This window comes from Drosophila subobscura, chromosome A, assembly GCF_008121235.1.
Source record: "Drosophila subobscura isolate 14011-0131.10 chromosome A, UCBerk_Dsub_1.0, whole genome shotgun sequence".
NCBI classification, from domain to species: domain Eukaryota; kingdom Metazoa; phylum Arthropoda; class Insecta; order Diptera; family Drosophilidae; genus Drosophila; species Drosophila subobscura.
In genome coordinates, this window is record NC_048530.1 from 12274447 (window position 1) to 12291082 (window position 16636).

The 16636-nt window shown below is 45.1% G+C and overlaps 1 protein-coding gene across 3 annotated transcripts in view; it reads right to left on the minus strand.

The window, feature by feature from the left end:
- The window catches only part of LOC117898872 (LIM/homeobox protein Lhx1), a 72901-nt gene that overhangs the window by 12935 nt on the left and 43330 nt on the right, over positions 1-16636 (minus strand). For 2 of the 3 annotated variants that reach the window (XR_004649161.1, XR_004649162.1), the window contains exons 6-7: positions 11380-11641; positions 10373-10886 (exon numbers count right to left, since the gene is read on the minus strand). Coding sequence is in view for 1 of the 3 variants with exons in the window: in XM_034808557.1 (XP_034664448.1) it covers positions 10513-10886; positions 11380-11641 (636 nt within the window). In the remaining 2 variants the exon portion in view is untranslated. Of the gene's footprint in view, positions 1-9703; positions 10887-11379; positions 11642-16636 lie in introns of those variants that run through there. The other variant, XM_034808557.1, reaches the window with a different exon arrangement.

Consider the following 16636-nt stretch of genomic DNA (forward strand, 5'->3'; position numbering starts at 1 on the left):
ATGGCATCTCCAATAAGATGTTTTTGTAATTTGCATTCATTTCAATATTGATCGAATCGAGAGCGAGGCTGGCAATGGCCCGAAACATTAATCTGGATTCGCACAGTCCCACACCCACACACCCCATTCATCCATCCATCCATCCATCCATCCATCCATCCATCCATTCATTCGTCGGGGGCCACCTACGATACGATGCCCCAGCGATGCACAGATATTGATGCATGTAAATGTGCGGCAACGGCTATGGCTATGGCTATGGCTGTGGCCACCTCTGCCTGGATGCAGCATCCTGCCTGCTGCCTGCATCCTGCAGATGAATCTTTTGCCTCAGTCTCGCTCATAACTCGTGTAATAAAGCTGTCTGTCTCCCCGTCCGTCCATCCGCCTGTCCGTATGTCCGTCTGTTGTCGCCCCCCGAAAAAGGCGAACACGTGTCGTCGACACCAAAGCAGCAGAGCAGAAGAGCATCAACAGCAGCAGCATCCCACGTAGCCCCACCTATGTAGATGTCTACGCAGATAGATTGTGCTAGATTGCAGCTAAAAACATGTCCAAAGGGATCCAAGACGAGTGCTACATCCAGGTGGTTACCCAGCAAACTGATTTTCAGGGTGTGCAAATGATTCCACTTTCAGCAAAAAGAAGCCTCCAACTAATTCGGATGAGTACAGGGTATGAGCAGAACAAGAACCAGAACCAGAACGGACCCAGGCATGGAAAGGGGTGCGGGCAAGAGGGCGAGGCACATGGAAACGTGCCATGGAAATGGGAATGGGCCTGAGAATGACTATCAGGCGCCGTCAACATGCCTGTCGCACTCACACACACACGCAGATACAGATATACAGATCCATACACACAGATACAGCTACAGCTACATAGATGCCTTGACTTGACAGTGAAATGGCCTTCAGTGATGTGACTCTGAGGACTGAGGACTGAGAGCCCCTGGAGTCATAAAGTCGTGGCCGGAGTCAGAATTGGAGTCGGAGTCGGATTGGGTCGCTTCATTTGCATTAAATAAGCTGAAATTCAGCAGCGGCACGCTTCATTTAAAGGCTTTATGTGCTCTCTGCGGTCAGCATCCAGTACCCAGTACCCAGCCCCTTAGAGCTCTCAGCTGGCAGCTCCCAGCCACAGTCGAAGCAATCAAAATCATCCTGCTTGACTGTCTGATGAAGATTTCCATGGAACAAGTGCACCACCCAACCAACCAACATCCATCCATCCATCCATCCATCTGTTGGTTGGAATGGGTTGTCGGTCGGTCGGTCGGTTGGTTGGTTGGTCGGTTTCTCGTTCGGAATGGGTGCATGGAATGCTCGACTAAAATCATGCGAAATTATCGTGTAATTAAGCGTGGCGCTGGGGTCTGGCAATTAGTAGATGCGGCAGCAGCCAGCAGCATCCACACATCGGACAGCACAGGCCCCCAGCCCCTTACCCCTCTCAGGCACACTCTTCTGCTCTCCGTTGAGGCTGTAGCTTGGATGCTAGCTGGCTCCCTACTCTGTAGGAGCAAGTGGTTTGGCACCGTTTTGCTCCGTTTAACAGGGAGACTCTGCTCGAAATGTGAACGGAATTTTTGATTCGGTTTTTTGCATAGATACGGGAATTGTATCCTGGTATTGTCTTCTATTTTCATATTCTCACTTGAATTCTCCTATGATTACTTTACACGCTTCGTTCCGTGTAGTTTTTCCCATTTATTCTGTGTAATCTTTCCACGAAAATTTCTTTGCACTTCACTCACATATCTGCCTGCTGTAATTCCCCCTTTGCAGACAATTTTACTCTTTTATTCATTCGGTATTCCTCCCACGTCCTCGTTCTCAATGACCTTTCAATGTCCGTCTCTCCTGCCAGCTCCTGAATGTTTTGCTGACATTTACTGCCATGCTCCTCCTTCAAAGTTTCGGCAACGATTCCGCGATTCATCGAATTAATGTGTCGAGTAAGGCTGGACCCCATCGCAAATCCTTAATGTACGTTCTCCCAAGTGTTGCCTCTGGTTGAAAATCTTCACAGCTTTGACTGGATATATGTTCAGGTATGGCCATTGAATCGACACGCATAATAGGACACTCCAACGGTCATACAATTATCATTGAAGCCCATTAATGGCTTTTGATCTGCAACATTTTGTACTTTCTATTACTTTGGAGCTTTATTTATGCTCTAATTAGTATTGCTGGGAGGTGAGGTCTATTCGCCAGATATTTGTTTGATTTGTTGCCGACACCTTAGACATACGAGTGCAATCTTTATGAATATTCTCATATCTAAATACATATACCTTCAATTGAGCTCCCTCTTTGCTGTTAAGATACAGCAACCCAAAGGGATCTGTGGATAGTTTTGTTTCAAAAATATACTTATGTAAAATTTGTATTACTTTTATTTGCACTTCCTCTTGTGGGTTTTCATGTACTTTTCCCCACATGAAGAACTCTGAGCCACGCATTTATTCCACTGCTTTTCCTCTTAGTTTTCCCTGCCATATCGAATACAAAGTGACAGTTGAACGCCAGTTGCCATCGTTTTGTTTCGGTTAGAGCCAACCCCCTGCCCTGCCACTAGCTGCTAGCCACATTACTGCTGCCACTTCCATCTCGTGCCACACACACACACACACACACACACACGTAGCGATGTACTCTGCTGGAAAGGCGAAAGGTGTCAAAGTGACACGGGGCCTTAATACTTTTTCGTAACAATTTTCCAGCGTTACGGTTTTGGGTGTCATTTCAGTGTTTGCGGCCATCACTTGAAGCAGCGAGGTAAGGGAAGGGGCAGCAGTGGTGCATGCCACACGCAAGCAGCCAGGAAGCTCTGCCGCCCGCCCTCCCGATCGCCCCAGTTGCAGCGCCACAGTGCCACAGTGCCACAGGCATCGGCCTCGGCCACGACCACATATTGAGCTTATCAAATATTAACACATTTTCAAGCGCTGACATATGCGGCATGCCCCATGCCCCCTGTCCCATGCCAGCCACGCATGCGCTGGCTTCCGCTGTTACGTGGCATGTCCTAGACCCCTTCCATTTCCCTCGTCCCTCTCCTCCTCCCCTCATCAGTCAGACGTGGACACATGTCCATGTCCATGTCCATGTCCAAGTCCCTTCTGTGCGTCGCGAGCTTAGCGTGAAATGACATTGCGTGCTTGAATCCAAATCGCGGACTACAGTAACTGTGTGCCCAAGAATGAGATACCAAAATAGAGTGAAAGAGAGCGAGGGGGGGAGTGAGACATGGGGGAGATATGGCCAAGAAATACAAAACAGTAGCATTGCATGTGTGGAGCTCTGTGGAGCGGCTGTGGATGCCAAAAGGTGAACGGGAATCGATGCAAAACATCATTCCCAGAAGCTCCATGGGGTCTACGAGAGTTGCTACAAAAGAAATGGATCATAATCGTGAAATTATTACGGAATGGATGGTAAACCATTCGACGGTCCTTTAATTGTGACTTCCCTTACACATTTTCCTCCGGGTTTTCTACTCGCATTGGCTTTCGTTTCGTTGTACTTTGCTGTCCAACCTCCTTGGGCAATCTCCAACCACTTAACTGAACTAATAAGCCTTCGAAACAATTGCTCTACTGTGATGTCCTGCTCCTGCTCCTGCTGCTTCAGTTGCCTGCTTTTGTTTGGCATTTGCAGTTGCATCGTTTTAATGACAAAACACGGAGCTATCAAGCATGTCCCAGACCCCCATAGCCCCAGACCCAGTACCGGAACAAGGCACAGGCACAGGCACAGAGGCACAGGCACAGGGTTCTCGGGTCGCTTTTGCAGCCGGCAAAGTGTCAGCGCTGTGTCGAAGTGAAATCCTTTTCTGCCCGTCCTGACACTTGGCAGACAGACAGACACACGGCGCCCTGGAAATTGGAGTAGGTTTGCGTGTCAGCAGCCACGGACCCGGGACACGGACACGGGACACGGACACGGGACACGGAAGAGACGTAGACGGTGGCAACAGTAGCACTCTCTCTGACTCTCGACTCCCCCTCCGGACATGGACATGAGACCGTGGACAGACACTGGGCGATGGTAACCCATTCGGTTCTGTTACGTTGCTTGGGCCTCGCTCTGGCCCTGGCCTCCCTCGGCTCCTGCCCTATGCTCTGGCTCTGGCTCAGTCCTGTCTACGTTGCCTGTCTGTTTTCACAACTTGAACTTTTCACTTTGCCCCCCCTTCGATTTGCTTCTTTCTTTCCCATTTTTGCGTGGGTGTTTTTGGGTTTTTCATTTAGCTTCAGCCTGGATTGTACCCTTTGGATTAAATGGAATATCTGCATCATCTATGCAGCTTTAAATTGTTTTCAAAGGCATATCCCATCGGGATACTTCAGCTCCTTTGGCTCTATATTTCAACACTCTTTTCCAGGTGTTCTTTAGGGTATTCGCACATCGATCATGTGCCCTCTTTTGTTTTCATCCTTTGAATTCAATTTCGAACTCGTGTTTGTTGCTCGTGTTTGAGTTGCTTTTCGACAGCTTCAAATCAAAAATCGTCGCTTTGGCTGTCATTGCGTGGCACGCACATGCCGCTTCACCTCGCCACTTTATTCCACTCTCCCCTCCATCGAAGTGACTCACATGCTGATAATTGTGGACTGGCAATTGTCTCGGGTTTTCGAGCTAAAATTGAGTCATTAGACATCGCCCATGGAGGGGCAATTAGAGGCAGGCAAACACAGCGAGGCAGCGATCAAGAGAGCCTCCTTAAGAGATCTCTCTCTTGAAGGTAATTTTGTGGTTTCAATATAGATATATGTACATATGTATGTATGTATGTAGTCTTGGGTTGTTTGTTTTTGTTTGTCTTTCTTATAAATTATCTTTAACCGTCGAGTCTCGGGGCGTGGATGGATGCTGGAAGCTGCTGCAGATGATGGTAGCCGTAGCGCGTGGCTAAGCCGAAAGCCCAGAAGCATTTATCACAACTACAGTTACAATTACAGTTACTGCTGCCACTGGCACTGGCACTGGCACTGCTGCCTGCCTCCTCTGCTTGTGCAACCTACTGGACAGGCCAGGCAACATGAGTGATGATGAATGAAGGCCTGTCCCTGTCCCTGTCCCTGCCAGCAGCCCATGAATGAGGTGTGAGTGGTGGCAGAAGGAAGGGGGAATGACTCTGGGATTGCCATTCCGAGAGCCCATTCCCAGAGCCATGCTCTCTCTCTCTATCTCTATCTCTATCTCTCTCACCGGTCTAAATGCCATTTAATGTTAACAAATTCATTTTTGGCGACAAACGGAAACGGAAACAACGCAAAGAGCAAATTCTCACACACCTCCCAGGCACAGTGGGACAAAACTAGCTGCAATGGATCTCACTTCGTAAAGGAGTTGATCCAGGAGGATCCATCTCATCCAGGAGTACCAGGAATTCCCCCCTTAAAGTGGCGATTGTCATTTGTAAGGTTTTCCCTCTAACGCAGAACTCTCTCATTCCACAGTGCATATGGATGGATGGATGGATGCATATGGTCACTGGTCTCTCGTCTCGCTCTCTCTGGTCTGCTCACGTAACGTCCATCATTCGGGCGGTGGCCGCCCTTTGGCCGTGCGGCGGCTGCCAACTGATAAACGAACGTCACACGTCAGGACTTTGGGTCCAGGGTGCAGAGTCCAGCAGCAGGCTCGACTCTCGTCCTGGGTCGACGCTTTTGTGGATTGATGGCCCTGGACAGATTGAACGTTGCACACACACGCACACACACGCACACGCACATGGAGGCTGGCTCATGGCTACTGGCTCTGGCTGATGGACATTTAATATGCGTTTTAGATTGCAGCTGTGTGTGTGTACATATGTGTGTGTGTGGGGGGGTGTGGGGGTGGGGCATCCATCCCATGTTCATGTGCGTGCCGCCTCGTTTTGCAACGCCTGCAAATGTATGCGTTTGCGTTCGTCATGGCTACAGTTGTTGCTGTTGCTGTTGCTGTTGCTCCCCCGCGTTGTGTGTTGCATGCCACTCTCCGTGCAGCCTTGCAGCAGCATTGTTTTGCATTAAATGCCATCTACAGTGCCGTGTCCACTCGCATTCCCCCACCCCAGAGCCACAGAGGCATAGAGCCAAAGAGCCAGAGACAGAGCCAGAGCCAGAGCAGGGGTCCACTGTCCACTGTCCAATGTCCACGGCCATTCCGTTCATTGTTCGCTGTCGTGTTTTGGGTCGTAGGTGTGAATGCGCGCACATGTGTCGAACAAAAGGCAGTGACTTCCTCCCCCTCTCCCACCTTCCCCCCTTGCCACCACAGCCACCTTGCAACACCCCGCCAGCGTACTCACCTATGCTTTACAGACACGCATGTGCATGTCCTCCACATTAATAATGTGTTGTCCCGATATTAGCCACGCATATTAACTTGCCCTCCCATCAGTTGCTGTGTCTGTGCCTGTGCCTGTCTCTGTGTGCTTACGTTTAAAGACGCTGCCACGTACCACACAGATGATGTTGCCGCCACTACAAGTTGCAGCTGCAGATACAGATATGTACTTCCACCTAATGGATATCTCGTAGCAGAGCTTAGGCTCATAATTCTGCCCTGGCTTCAATCTTAATTCCAACATTATACAATAAAAGATAAATGGACACTCTTCGCTTTCTGGATGTGAAGAAACTACAGATCGAGCTCACAGATTGATTGGCTACTGGAGGATATTTTTACTCTTTTTACTCCCTTGCATTTTAAAAGAGAATCCCAAGAACATCAGTGTGCTGCAGGATGACTCTCCACTGATTCCCATCCCACCCATCACCCATCAAATGACAAAAACACAAATTTTATAATGTTTTTTTTTATTTTATATATATTTTTTCTCGTCAAATGTTTCGTTCATTTCCATTTTTGTTTGTTGCTCTTCTCTGCCGTTTCTTTTTTTTTTTTGTTTGTTTGTTTGATTTAGTTTTTTTTTTGTTAACAATTTGTGTTTATTCATTATTGATTCGCCTTGCCCTCATCCATCGTCTTCGTTTATCGTATCCTCATCCTGTTCCCAAGAGGATCTTCCAAGAGAATCTTATCTCTGCAGAGCTACTCGCACGTGTAAGTATCTTTTCTTTTGCACACACGCACACACACACATGCACACACTCTACTACGCGTATTTATCGCTTGATGAATATAGGGATTTCGTGTGTGTGTGTGTGGGGGGAATTGTTTTTGGGTCTTCTTGTGTCTTGTGGGGTGGGAGGGGGGTCTGTTCTTTGACTTACGCATTATGCTAACACTAAGTACTTTTTACAATAATAATAATCATATAATAATTCCCAATCATAGTAATCATATATCAATTGAAAACGCAAATTGTTAGCTGGGTTCTGGATTCCATTCCATCTGGTTTCCTTCCTCTCTCCCTTTCTATCGATTTTTAGCTTGCCATATCTTTATAATTGGAAATTTATATATTTATTTATATATATATTTTGTTTAGTTTTTGTTTTGTTCCTTTTCTAGGTTTTACATTTAGGTTTTTAGCATTTCTTGCCAGAGATTTCCTTTATAATAAATTACGTTTTTCCTTACATTCTAAGACCACAAAAAAAAAAAAAAATAGTTTTAGTTTTAGTTGCGCTATATGTACAGTGGGGAGCAATGATGAGTACATGTTCACAATAACTGATTTTCGTCGCCCATAACTTCTAAACGCATAATGCAAACGTAACCAATTTTTTTGTAGACATTAATCACTTTATCCTTAACAAATAGGCAATACCAAAAAAACACAAATGTGAAGCTTTTAAATAGCGAAAAATAAAAAACTAAAACAAGTCGCATGTACTCATTTATGCACTTTTCAACGTTTTCACTTATTTAATATTTCAAAATTTTCTAATCAACAATATGCCTGCAGATTTGATGTTAAATATTTTTTTGGTTATATTCTAGTAATACTAACATAAAATTAAGACATTTCTCATAATAATCGAAGCAGATTTCATGAATTTATTAAATAGTGCCTATGTTGTACCTGAGACAGCAGAAACAATGTCTAGAAAATTTAAATATTATTGTGTAGCTTACTGAAAATGGCTATACGACAGCTAATACTGCTGAAAAACATGACATTAGTCAATCGGTGGTGATCAGAGCGGAAAAGACGCGAAATTTTGTCCCGAAACAGCAAAGCCAAGGTCGCCCTAAGGCGCTAGCAGACCCAAAAGCCACACTAATAATGTCGCAAATTAGTAAGAAGGACTTTCTAAGGCCCAAAGAGGTTATTTTCGCATAATACTATCAATTTTGGTCTAGATAGCCAAGTATGGCCATCGTACCACCACCTGAAACATTCTTACACCATTTTATATCTACCGGCATGTTTCATGGTTTGCTTTAAATGATGTCCTTAAAGCCTTTTTTCGGACTTACGCTAACAATACTGCCACCCATATGATTATTTGGACTCATCAGACCTGATAACACGTTTTCAATCATCCGTGGTCAAATTGTTATGCTAATTTGAAAATTTCGGGTTTGCTTTACCATTATTTACCTACCACGTGAAACATGCCGGTAGATATAAAATGGTGTAAGAATGTTTCAGGTGGTGGTACGATGGCCATACTTGGCTATCTAGACCAAAATTGATAGTATTATGCGAAAATAACCTCTTTGGGCCTTAGAAAGTCCTTCTTACTAATTTGCGACATTATTAGTGTGGCTTTTGGGTCTGCTAGCGCCTTAGGGCGACCTTGGCTTTGCTGTTTCGGGACAAAATTTCGCGTCTTTTCCGCTCTGATCACCACCGATTGACTAATGTCATGTTTTTCAGCAGTATTAGCTGTCGTATAGCCATTTTCAGTAAGCTACACAATAATATTTAAATTTTCTAGACATTGTTTCTGCTGTCTCAGGTACAACATAGGCACTATTTAATAAATTCATGAAATCTGCTTCGATTATTATGAGAAATGTCTTAATTTTATGTTAGTATTACTAGAATATAACCAAAAAAATATTTAACATCAAATCTGCAGGCATATTGTTGATTAGAAAATTTTGAAATATTAAATAAGTGAAAACAACGAAAAGTGCATAAATGAGTACATGCGACTTGTTTTAGTTTTTTATTTTTCGCTATTAAAAAGCTTCACATTTGTGTTTTTTTGGTATTGCCTATTTGTTAAGGATAAAGTGATTAATGTCTACAAAAAAATTGGTTACGTTTGCATTATGCGTTTAGAAGTTATGGGCGACGAAAGTCAGTTATTGTGAACATGTACTCATCATTGCTCCCCACTGTATATCTGTCTGTCTGTCCATCTTTCTATTTGTCTGTCTGTTAAACTGTCTGTCAAAAAGTGTGTCCAAGTGAATAAGTGGTGACTGTCGTTTATAGATCTGGTTGTATTTATATATGTTTGTGTTTATAGACTTAGATCTAGGGTGAACTACACAAGTACATGTCTAGTTACGTTTATGTTGTTAGACAACGATTATAATATATTTTATTTATGTTTATATACTATATATATTCATATAATAATATTCAAAAAAAGGTTCGTTTAAAAAAAAATAATGCAGCAAAAACTAAACAGTTTGTAGTAGTTTACGAATAAAATGTGCTAATTTACAAAAACATCTTTCATTATCCATAATTTTTCCTTTCTTTTCGGCTTGTCTTTTTTTTTTTAAACTACATATTTGCATTTTTTTTTTGTTTTTACACAGATACACATGAATAGTTTTTAGTTTTTTTTTTGTATTTTCTTTATAAATTACAGACAAGACGTTTAGGGGTTGTATTTATTTTGTTTTGTTTTTTGTGTAATAATTTTTAGAGTTTTGGGTTTTCTTTTTCTTTGTTAAAAAAATTTCTTTTCTATGTGCAGCGCCCATTTATTTGTTTTGTTTTTTATACATTTAGATAGATGTTTCTTTGTCAATTTGTATAATTATCTTTATTTCTTTAATTTATTTATTTCTTAGTTGTGTTTTTTTTCTTTTGCGTTTTGCTTCTTTTAATAATTTACAAATATTTTGGCGCAGAAATACACGAACAAAAATACGTATTGGAATAATAATAAAAATAATAATAGTAAAATATAACAAAAACAAAACCGAAAGCAGCTGAATGGCAAAGGGCTCGGGGAGTGGGAGACGAGAGGTGTTCTTTTCTTTTTTTGGGGCAGAATTTGCCTCCAAATATTCGACTGAGAGCGAGAGAGCGCGAATGGCACGACGACGACGACGACTCTCAGTTGCGCGAGCTCTCTCAATCATTCCTTCTCTCTCTCTCTCTCGGCTGCTGCTCGTTCGTTTGTGTGTCTCTGTCCAGATGGCCATGCGCCAGAGCGAGATGTCCATAGTGTGCGCCTTGGCTGTGGGCGGCGGCTGTTGTTGGTGGCTAGTACTGCTATTTCTCTCACTGCTCTTCGCGCTCTCGCTGTCGCAGCCGCTCCATCTCCCTCTCCAACTGCCTCTCCCGCTCCCGCTCCCTCTCCTGCGTATAGGTCTGCAGGAACAGCAGGCGCGTTGCCAACTGTTTCGTATATTACCAAACGAGCCCTTCATTTTGCATATTCTGCGGTTCGCTGAAGTTCGCGGAGCTCAAGAACTCGGGCGATGCGGTGCGGGGGCCATTTTGTTGCTGCTGCTGCGTTTGGCTTGCTTGTTGCGCATTCTGTGCTGCCTGCTGCTGTGCCTGCTGCTGCGCCTGCTGCTGTTGCTGCTGCTGCTGCGCTGCCGCCTGTTGCTGCGCGGCGGCCATCAAGTGCTCGGCGCTCGGAGGCGGCGGCGGCGGCGGTGGCCCCACGGCCGTCTGCAACTGCATCGGCGGTGCCCCCGCCTGACTCAGAAAGGTCGACTCCGGCGTCAGTCCGAACTCGTTCACCATCGGAATGGGTCCGCTGTGGTCCATGGGTCCGCCTATAACAGATGCCAGAGATGAAAGAAGCGTTTAGTTGAGGTTTACTCAAAATAGGGTACAATTCCTTGATCTGGTATTAGGGGGTCCTAGTATCTTATGGCAGAACATGTTTTACATATTTCTCATACAAATGTTTGGATTTCTGATCTGGAACTGACTTCTGTGGATATTTTCGTACTCTTTTGTGCATGATCTTACAGATAGATTCCAGAATTAAGGTATACTATTAATAAAGTTTAAATATGACATAGAATGGACATCATTTACACATGATACTTAATGATTACAGGATATGGGAACTGCTGAAAAACTTCTAAATGTCTCTACATTTTTACAAAGATTTTATGGATTTAGCATACAGCAAAACGGAAATACTCTCCAACAATTTAATTTCCATCTAATGCATTTCAAGGGAAAGCAATGGAAATCAGTGGACTCTATCAAAGTTTTACAGAACATTATAAGGGGAAATTGTGGGCGCAGACTGCTTACCTGGCGCATTGAACGGCATCGGTCCGCCGGGATGTCCTGGAAAATAGGGACCGTCGTGCGGATGGAACGGACCGCCGTATCCAAACTCGAACTTAGCGTCTGCTGCAAAATAGGGAAATCCGGGTCCATCGTCTAGGCCGCCCGGCGAGAGATTCATGGGAAAGCCTCGCATTTTGCGTGCACCGCCAAAGAACGGTGGACGACCCATGCTGGTGATCTGCTTCATGCGTCTCTCCTTCGAGCGCTTGTTCTGGAACCAGACCTGGAACAGAGCAGGAAGAGGAAGAGGAAGAGGAAGAGGAAGAACACATTTAGTAGCCGATCTCTTTAGGTATGCACAAATGTCTGTATATATTGTATTTTGTATCTTTCTATACGATGTCTACTGGCATCGGTTTATGGAGTTCGCTGCGGCGGCGACGGCGCATGTCTAATTGTTGTTCTTGTGGCTTTTGGCTTTGCATTGATGCTACCGCCGCACCAGGCGGCCGTTGCAAAATTAGCCCCCCATTCCACCAGAAAGCAGCAGCAGCAGCAGCCGCACCAGCACCAGCAGCAGACTGAGAAGACCCAGAAGAAACCAGAAAGCGAGTGCAGTACCCATACCCATCCCCATCCAAATTCACCATTCGCAGTTTCTGTTTCAGTTTTCATTTTTACGACGTTCTGCATCGGATCGGGGGATCGGATCCGATCTGGGCACCGGGCACCGGGCACCGGGCACTCGGCATCGCATCCGAGAGTGCGTCCGTCGGGTGCTCCAGAAGCACCGTGCCCAGCATGCAAAGTTATAAAATAAAAACATATTTCAAAAGTTTTTAGTGGCACCTCTTTCCTTGGGTTCTCACTGGGGTCCTACGGTTTGTCCCTCTTCTTCGTTTTTGTTTTTTGCTCTTCTGCTTTTTTGGTCTTTTGCTTTTTTAATATTCATATATTTTGGATGCGCGTTTTTTAATGATCTCTTCTGCTGCGGTCAACGAAACATTTTGATTTTCTTTATTTTTCGGGCTTTTTCGATTTCTCAAAGTTTTCTCAATGAAATTTTTGTGATTTATGTCTTTGCCGTTCCACACGGCCGCCCCCGGAACGGAACGGAACGAACGCATCGTTCGCTTTGCTGGCTCCCTCGTTTGTTTTTTGATTTTGTTGGCAAATAGTTTCCAATGAATTTTGCTTAGATTTTGGGGCATTCAGACAGTTGGTTGTGGCTGCAGCTGTTGTTGCCCGCGCTCCTTACCGTCTTAGGAGGCAATTTAAGCGTGAATTTTAATGATGAGCGCCGTTCTGACGCTCTGCCGTTGCCGTTCTGCAGTTCATTTGAATTTGGCTGGACAGGACAGGACAGCCGAGCCTTTTATGAACTGAAGCCAAAGGGATTGCTGGCTGGTTCGTCTGCTAAAAACTCTGGCGGCTAGACATGCATATAGGATCCAATTCAATCCAAGCTGGAGCTGGGGCCCTTCACATTTATAAACTGACACATTTTGCGGCGCAGCGAATTTCGCTAGAAAAGCTCTTCCCTTTTTTTCGGGGGGCCTGAGAACGGAACGCGTCGGCACACAGGATGCACACAAAAGGAAGTAACATGCTGTGTGCCCCACGCTACATGCCCCCATGCCGAATCCCCAATCCGAATGGATGGACAAACGGTTAATGCTTAATGCTCAGGAGATCCCCGCTCCACGACTGTCCGTCCTGCCCCTTCGCTCCACGCTGCACGTTCCAGGTGAAGCGTGTGACTTTATGACAGGCCCCACAAGCGTCTTGGCTGGCTGATCGGGGATTTGTTTGCTGCTTCCCAGAGAGAGAGCGACAGGGAGCGAGTGGACATGTGATCCCGCGGGGTATCTAATGAGGAGTCTCTCCAAAGAGGATGATCGCAAAAGGCAGATCGAAGAACTATTGTAGAATTGTAGAGTAGCCCTCGAAGCAGCTCTCGAAGTTGCATCTAACATTTTTGCTTGGTATTAATGTTCGATTTGAAAAGGTCTCTTTGGTGCACAAGGCACACAGTCCTCTTCGCAGAGATTCGAGCCGAACGGGGAGTGAGAGACCGACCCCGCCCACACGCGAAATTGGCATTTTTTTGTGTGTTTTTTCTCTCGTAACTTTTTGTTGCACTCCATTTGCCATTTACCATTTGCACATTTGTTGCCGTTTTTCTTTGCAGATGCAACAAAACAATGGATCGAATATGCAGCAGCAAAAAAAGGACAAAGAGTGGGAGGTGGCCACAGAGAGAGAGGGGGGAAAAGTCTGCACAAAAAATAGAGAAGAAAAAACACAAATGCAAAACTATTGCTATTGTAAATACATATTTCAGTTGCAGTTTTTTGCCTCCTACTCCACGGTATACCCTTTCTAGAGGAATACTGATTTTCCATGGGCAAAACTAACTTCAAACAAATCGTATTCCCATGGCCATCCATTCACTTATCGGCAGGGCATCCACTGAATCGGCTTGCCAAAGCATAGAATATTCCTCTAGTTATTATTGTTGTTTCTTTTGTTTGGTTTTTCGCATAGGAAAATGAAAAATTATGTGACCGCAGGGCCCTCTATCGCATATGGAAAAATATTGCCAACAATTCTGTGTAGTTCGACGCGAACATCGGAGCTGCCCCGCAGGTTGCTGGGTGCATGGTGCAGGGTGCAGAGTGCAGGTGGGTGGTGGCAGGTTGCCAGGATGGCAGGCTGGTTGGACACCTTTTATTTATTACGCTGCAACGTTACGTGTAATTGAAATGCGGTGGCAGCTTAGCCGTCCGTGCCTCCTTTCAGTTCCATTGTGTGTGTTCGAGTGTGGGCGGGATAGGTATGGGATTTTTCGCGGTATTTGCTTTTAGTTTGCTGTCGGATTGTGGTCGCTACCTCTCGCGACATTATCGACTTTGGCTTACGTCAAACGTAATGGTCATGCACGTTTTTCTCATCCCTTTGGATCTTTTTATATTTTCTCTTTGTTGTTCCCCCCAACGTGCCCCAGCGCTTCTCTATTCTGTTGTAAATTTTCAATGATCACATAGAATTGTTGCCCTTCAATCAAAAATATTTGCAGATTGCAACTTTATTTTCGTTTCTCGTTCGATTTTGATTTCCCACCAACTTTTCGGTGTGTACTTTCGGTTTGCCCCTTCCATCTATGTTTGCGCTCCTCTACCCCTTCCTTTGCTTATTTTGCCTGGGGGCTTATTATGAGGATATCTGATATTATGAGATATCAAAATCGCATCATTTATTGTACGGTTATCAACGCAACATCTTCCTCTGGTTCCCTTTTTGTGGGCTCTAAATTGTCTGGCAATTTTGAAAAATGTGAGGCTAATATTTTATTTCCGCACTTGAGCCGAAATTTGTTTCCAATTTTGAGCTTTCAACAGCAGCAAGCCAGAGAGAGAGTGAGAGAGAGAGAGAGAGAGAGAGAGGGGAGCGCAGGGCCAGGCAACTAAGTTGAACACGCGGCGGACGGGCCTGGCCTGGCCTGGCCCGGCCAGAACATCCGAACATCTGAACATTTGAACATTTAGTTAAATTATAGGTTAGAGCTCTGACATAAAAGGGCAAACAACGTAGCATAATGGGGCATGGGGCATGGGGCATGGTAGCAATCAGAGGGCTCCCCTCCCCATCTACCGTTCTACCGTTCTTTGGACAAAATGATTATTGCGCTCAGCTCGTAGGGGGAACACGGAGGAGCCACCGGGAGCCCCCAAGGGTTACCCAATCCCGACTCTCGACTTTAAAGGTCTCTAGAGCTCCAGCTCCAGCTCCAGCTCGAACTCCATCTCCATTGCCATCTTTCCACTCCATCCATCCATTGTGTTGAAAATTATAGCAAATTATGTTAAACGGCAGCGCGTTTGGCCTCCTACTTGCCCCTCCCTCATTGCCCACCTTCGACTCCTCCCGCCATCAGTGGGCGGTGGCGGGGGCGGTGGCCGCTGCTCATTTCGGTTGCCCCAAAGTGGCCGTTCTGCCAAAAGGAACACAAATGTGTGTCACGTTCTGCTCTACCCCCATTGATTGATATGATTTGATGTGGTTCAACTTCGGTGGGGATTTGATTTAAGATTTGGCAGTTGGCAGTTGGGATTTGAACTATTCCTTTTATTCGAATACTTCAAGGGGCACATTGTTGTGGCACGATTGCTTTGGCTACCATTTGCTAAATTAGTTTGCTATGATGCGGCAAGATTTGTTTGTTAGTTTGCCCCTGCCGAATTGTTGCCTTTTCATGTTGCCTCTACTGTTGGTTGCTACTCGCCGCTTAATTGCCAAAAACAGAGAGAGAAAAAAACAACAAAGGCACCAACAAAGTTTACTTCATTTTTTGGTCTTTAGAGGCACCGCACCCCACACCCCACACCACACACCACACACCACAATCAGTGCCCCAAACGAGTTGTGTGTTGTGGCAATAACAATTTTTAAAAGGCTAATCAACGACGGCATTCATACAGAAATCCCTTCCGCCCAGCCCCTACCCCCTCAAACAATGTGGGTTGCTGGTTGGTAGTGAATCTCCAAGAAACGATTGAAAAAGAGCTTTGTAATTGGCTATCAATGGGATTTACTTACACATGTGCACGAAGGAGATACTAAAAGCACCCAAATGAATATCTGCCAAAGGGTAATCAGAAGAACAAGGAATAAATATTCAAAGTACAAATTTAAAAGGAAAACTTGACCCATTCTCGAAGCGTTAGTACTTATCCCTGCGAAGCCCTGTCCCTATCATATCGGGCACACAAGTATCATTAGTATTTTTCCCAAACAAATTGCTCCATTCATCACTCTGTCTGGGGCACCAAGCAAGAAGCAGAAAGAATAATGATATGTGGCTTATTAACAATTCAAGTACCATGTAATGGAGAACAGAAAATATACTCGAGAGCAGACGAGGGGAGATACGCGCACAATGCTTTGTTGTAAAGAAACCGAAGAGGGAAGAGACCTCCGATGAGGATGACCACCTCAAGCGGCGTGTATTCGGTAGATGATTTGCATTTATCGAAAGCAGAGAGAGAGAGAGGGAGGGAGAGAAAAAAACTGCTGTCACGCCCTATCGTACATCGATGACTACCGCATATCTCTATCCCTGTGCTGTGCTGTGCTGTGCCTTTTTTTCGGTTCAATCCTTCTTTTGAGGCGTGAATTGGCCTCAAGTAAGAGTTAACAGATAATTAACTTCTGCTCTCTGTTCGGGCCACAAGGTGTATCTTTGTATCTGTATCTCATGCTGCTGCTTCTACCGCCG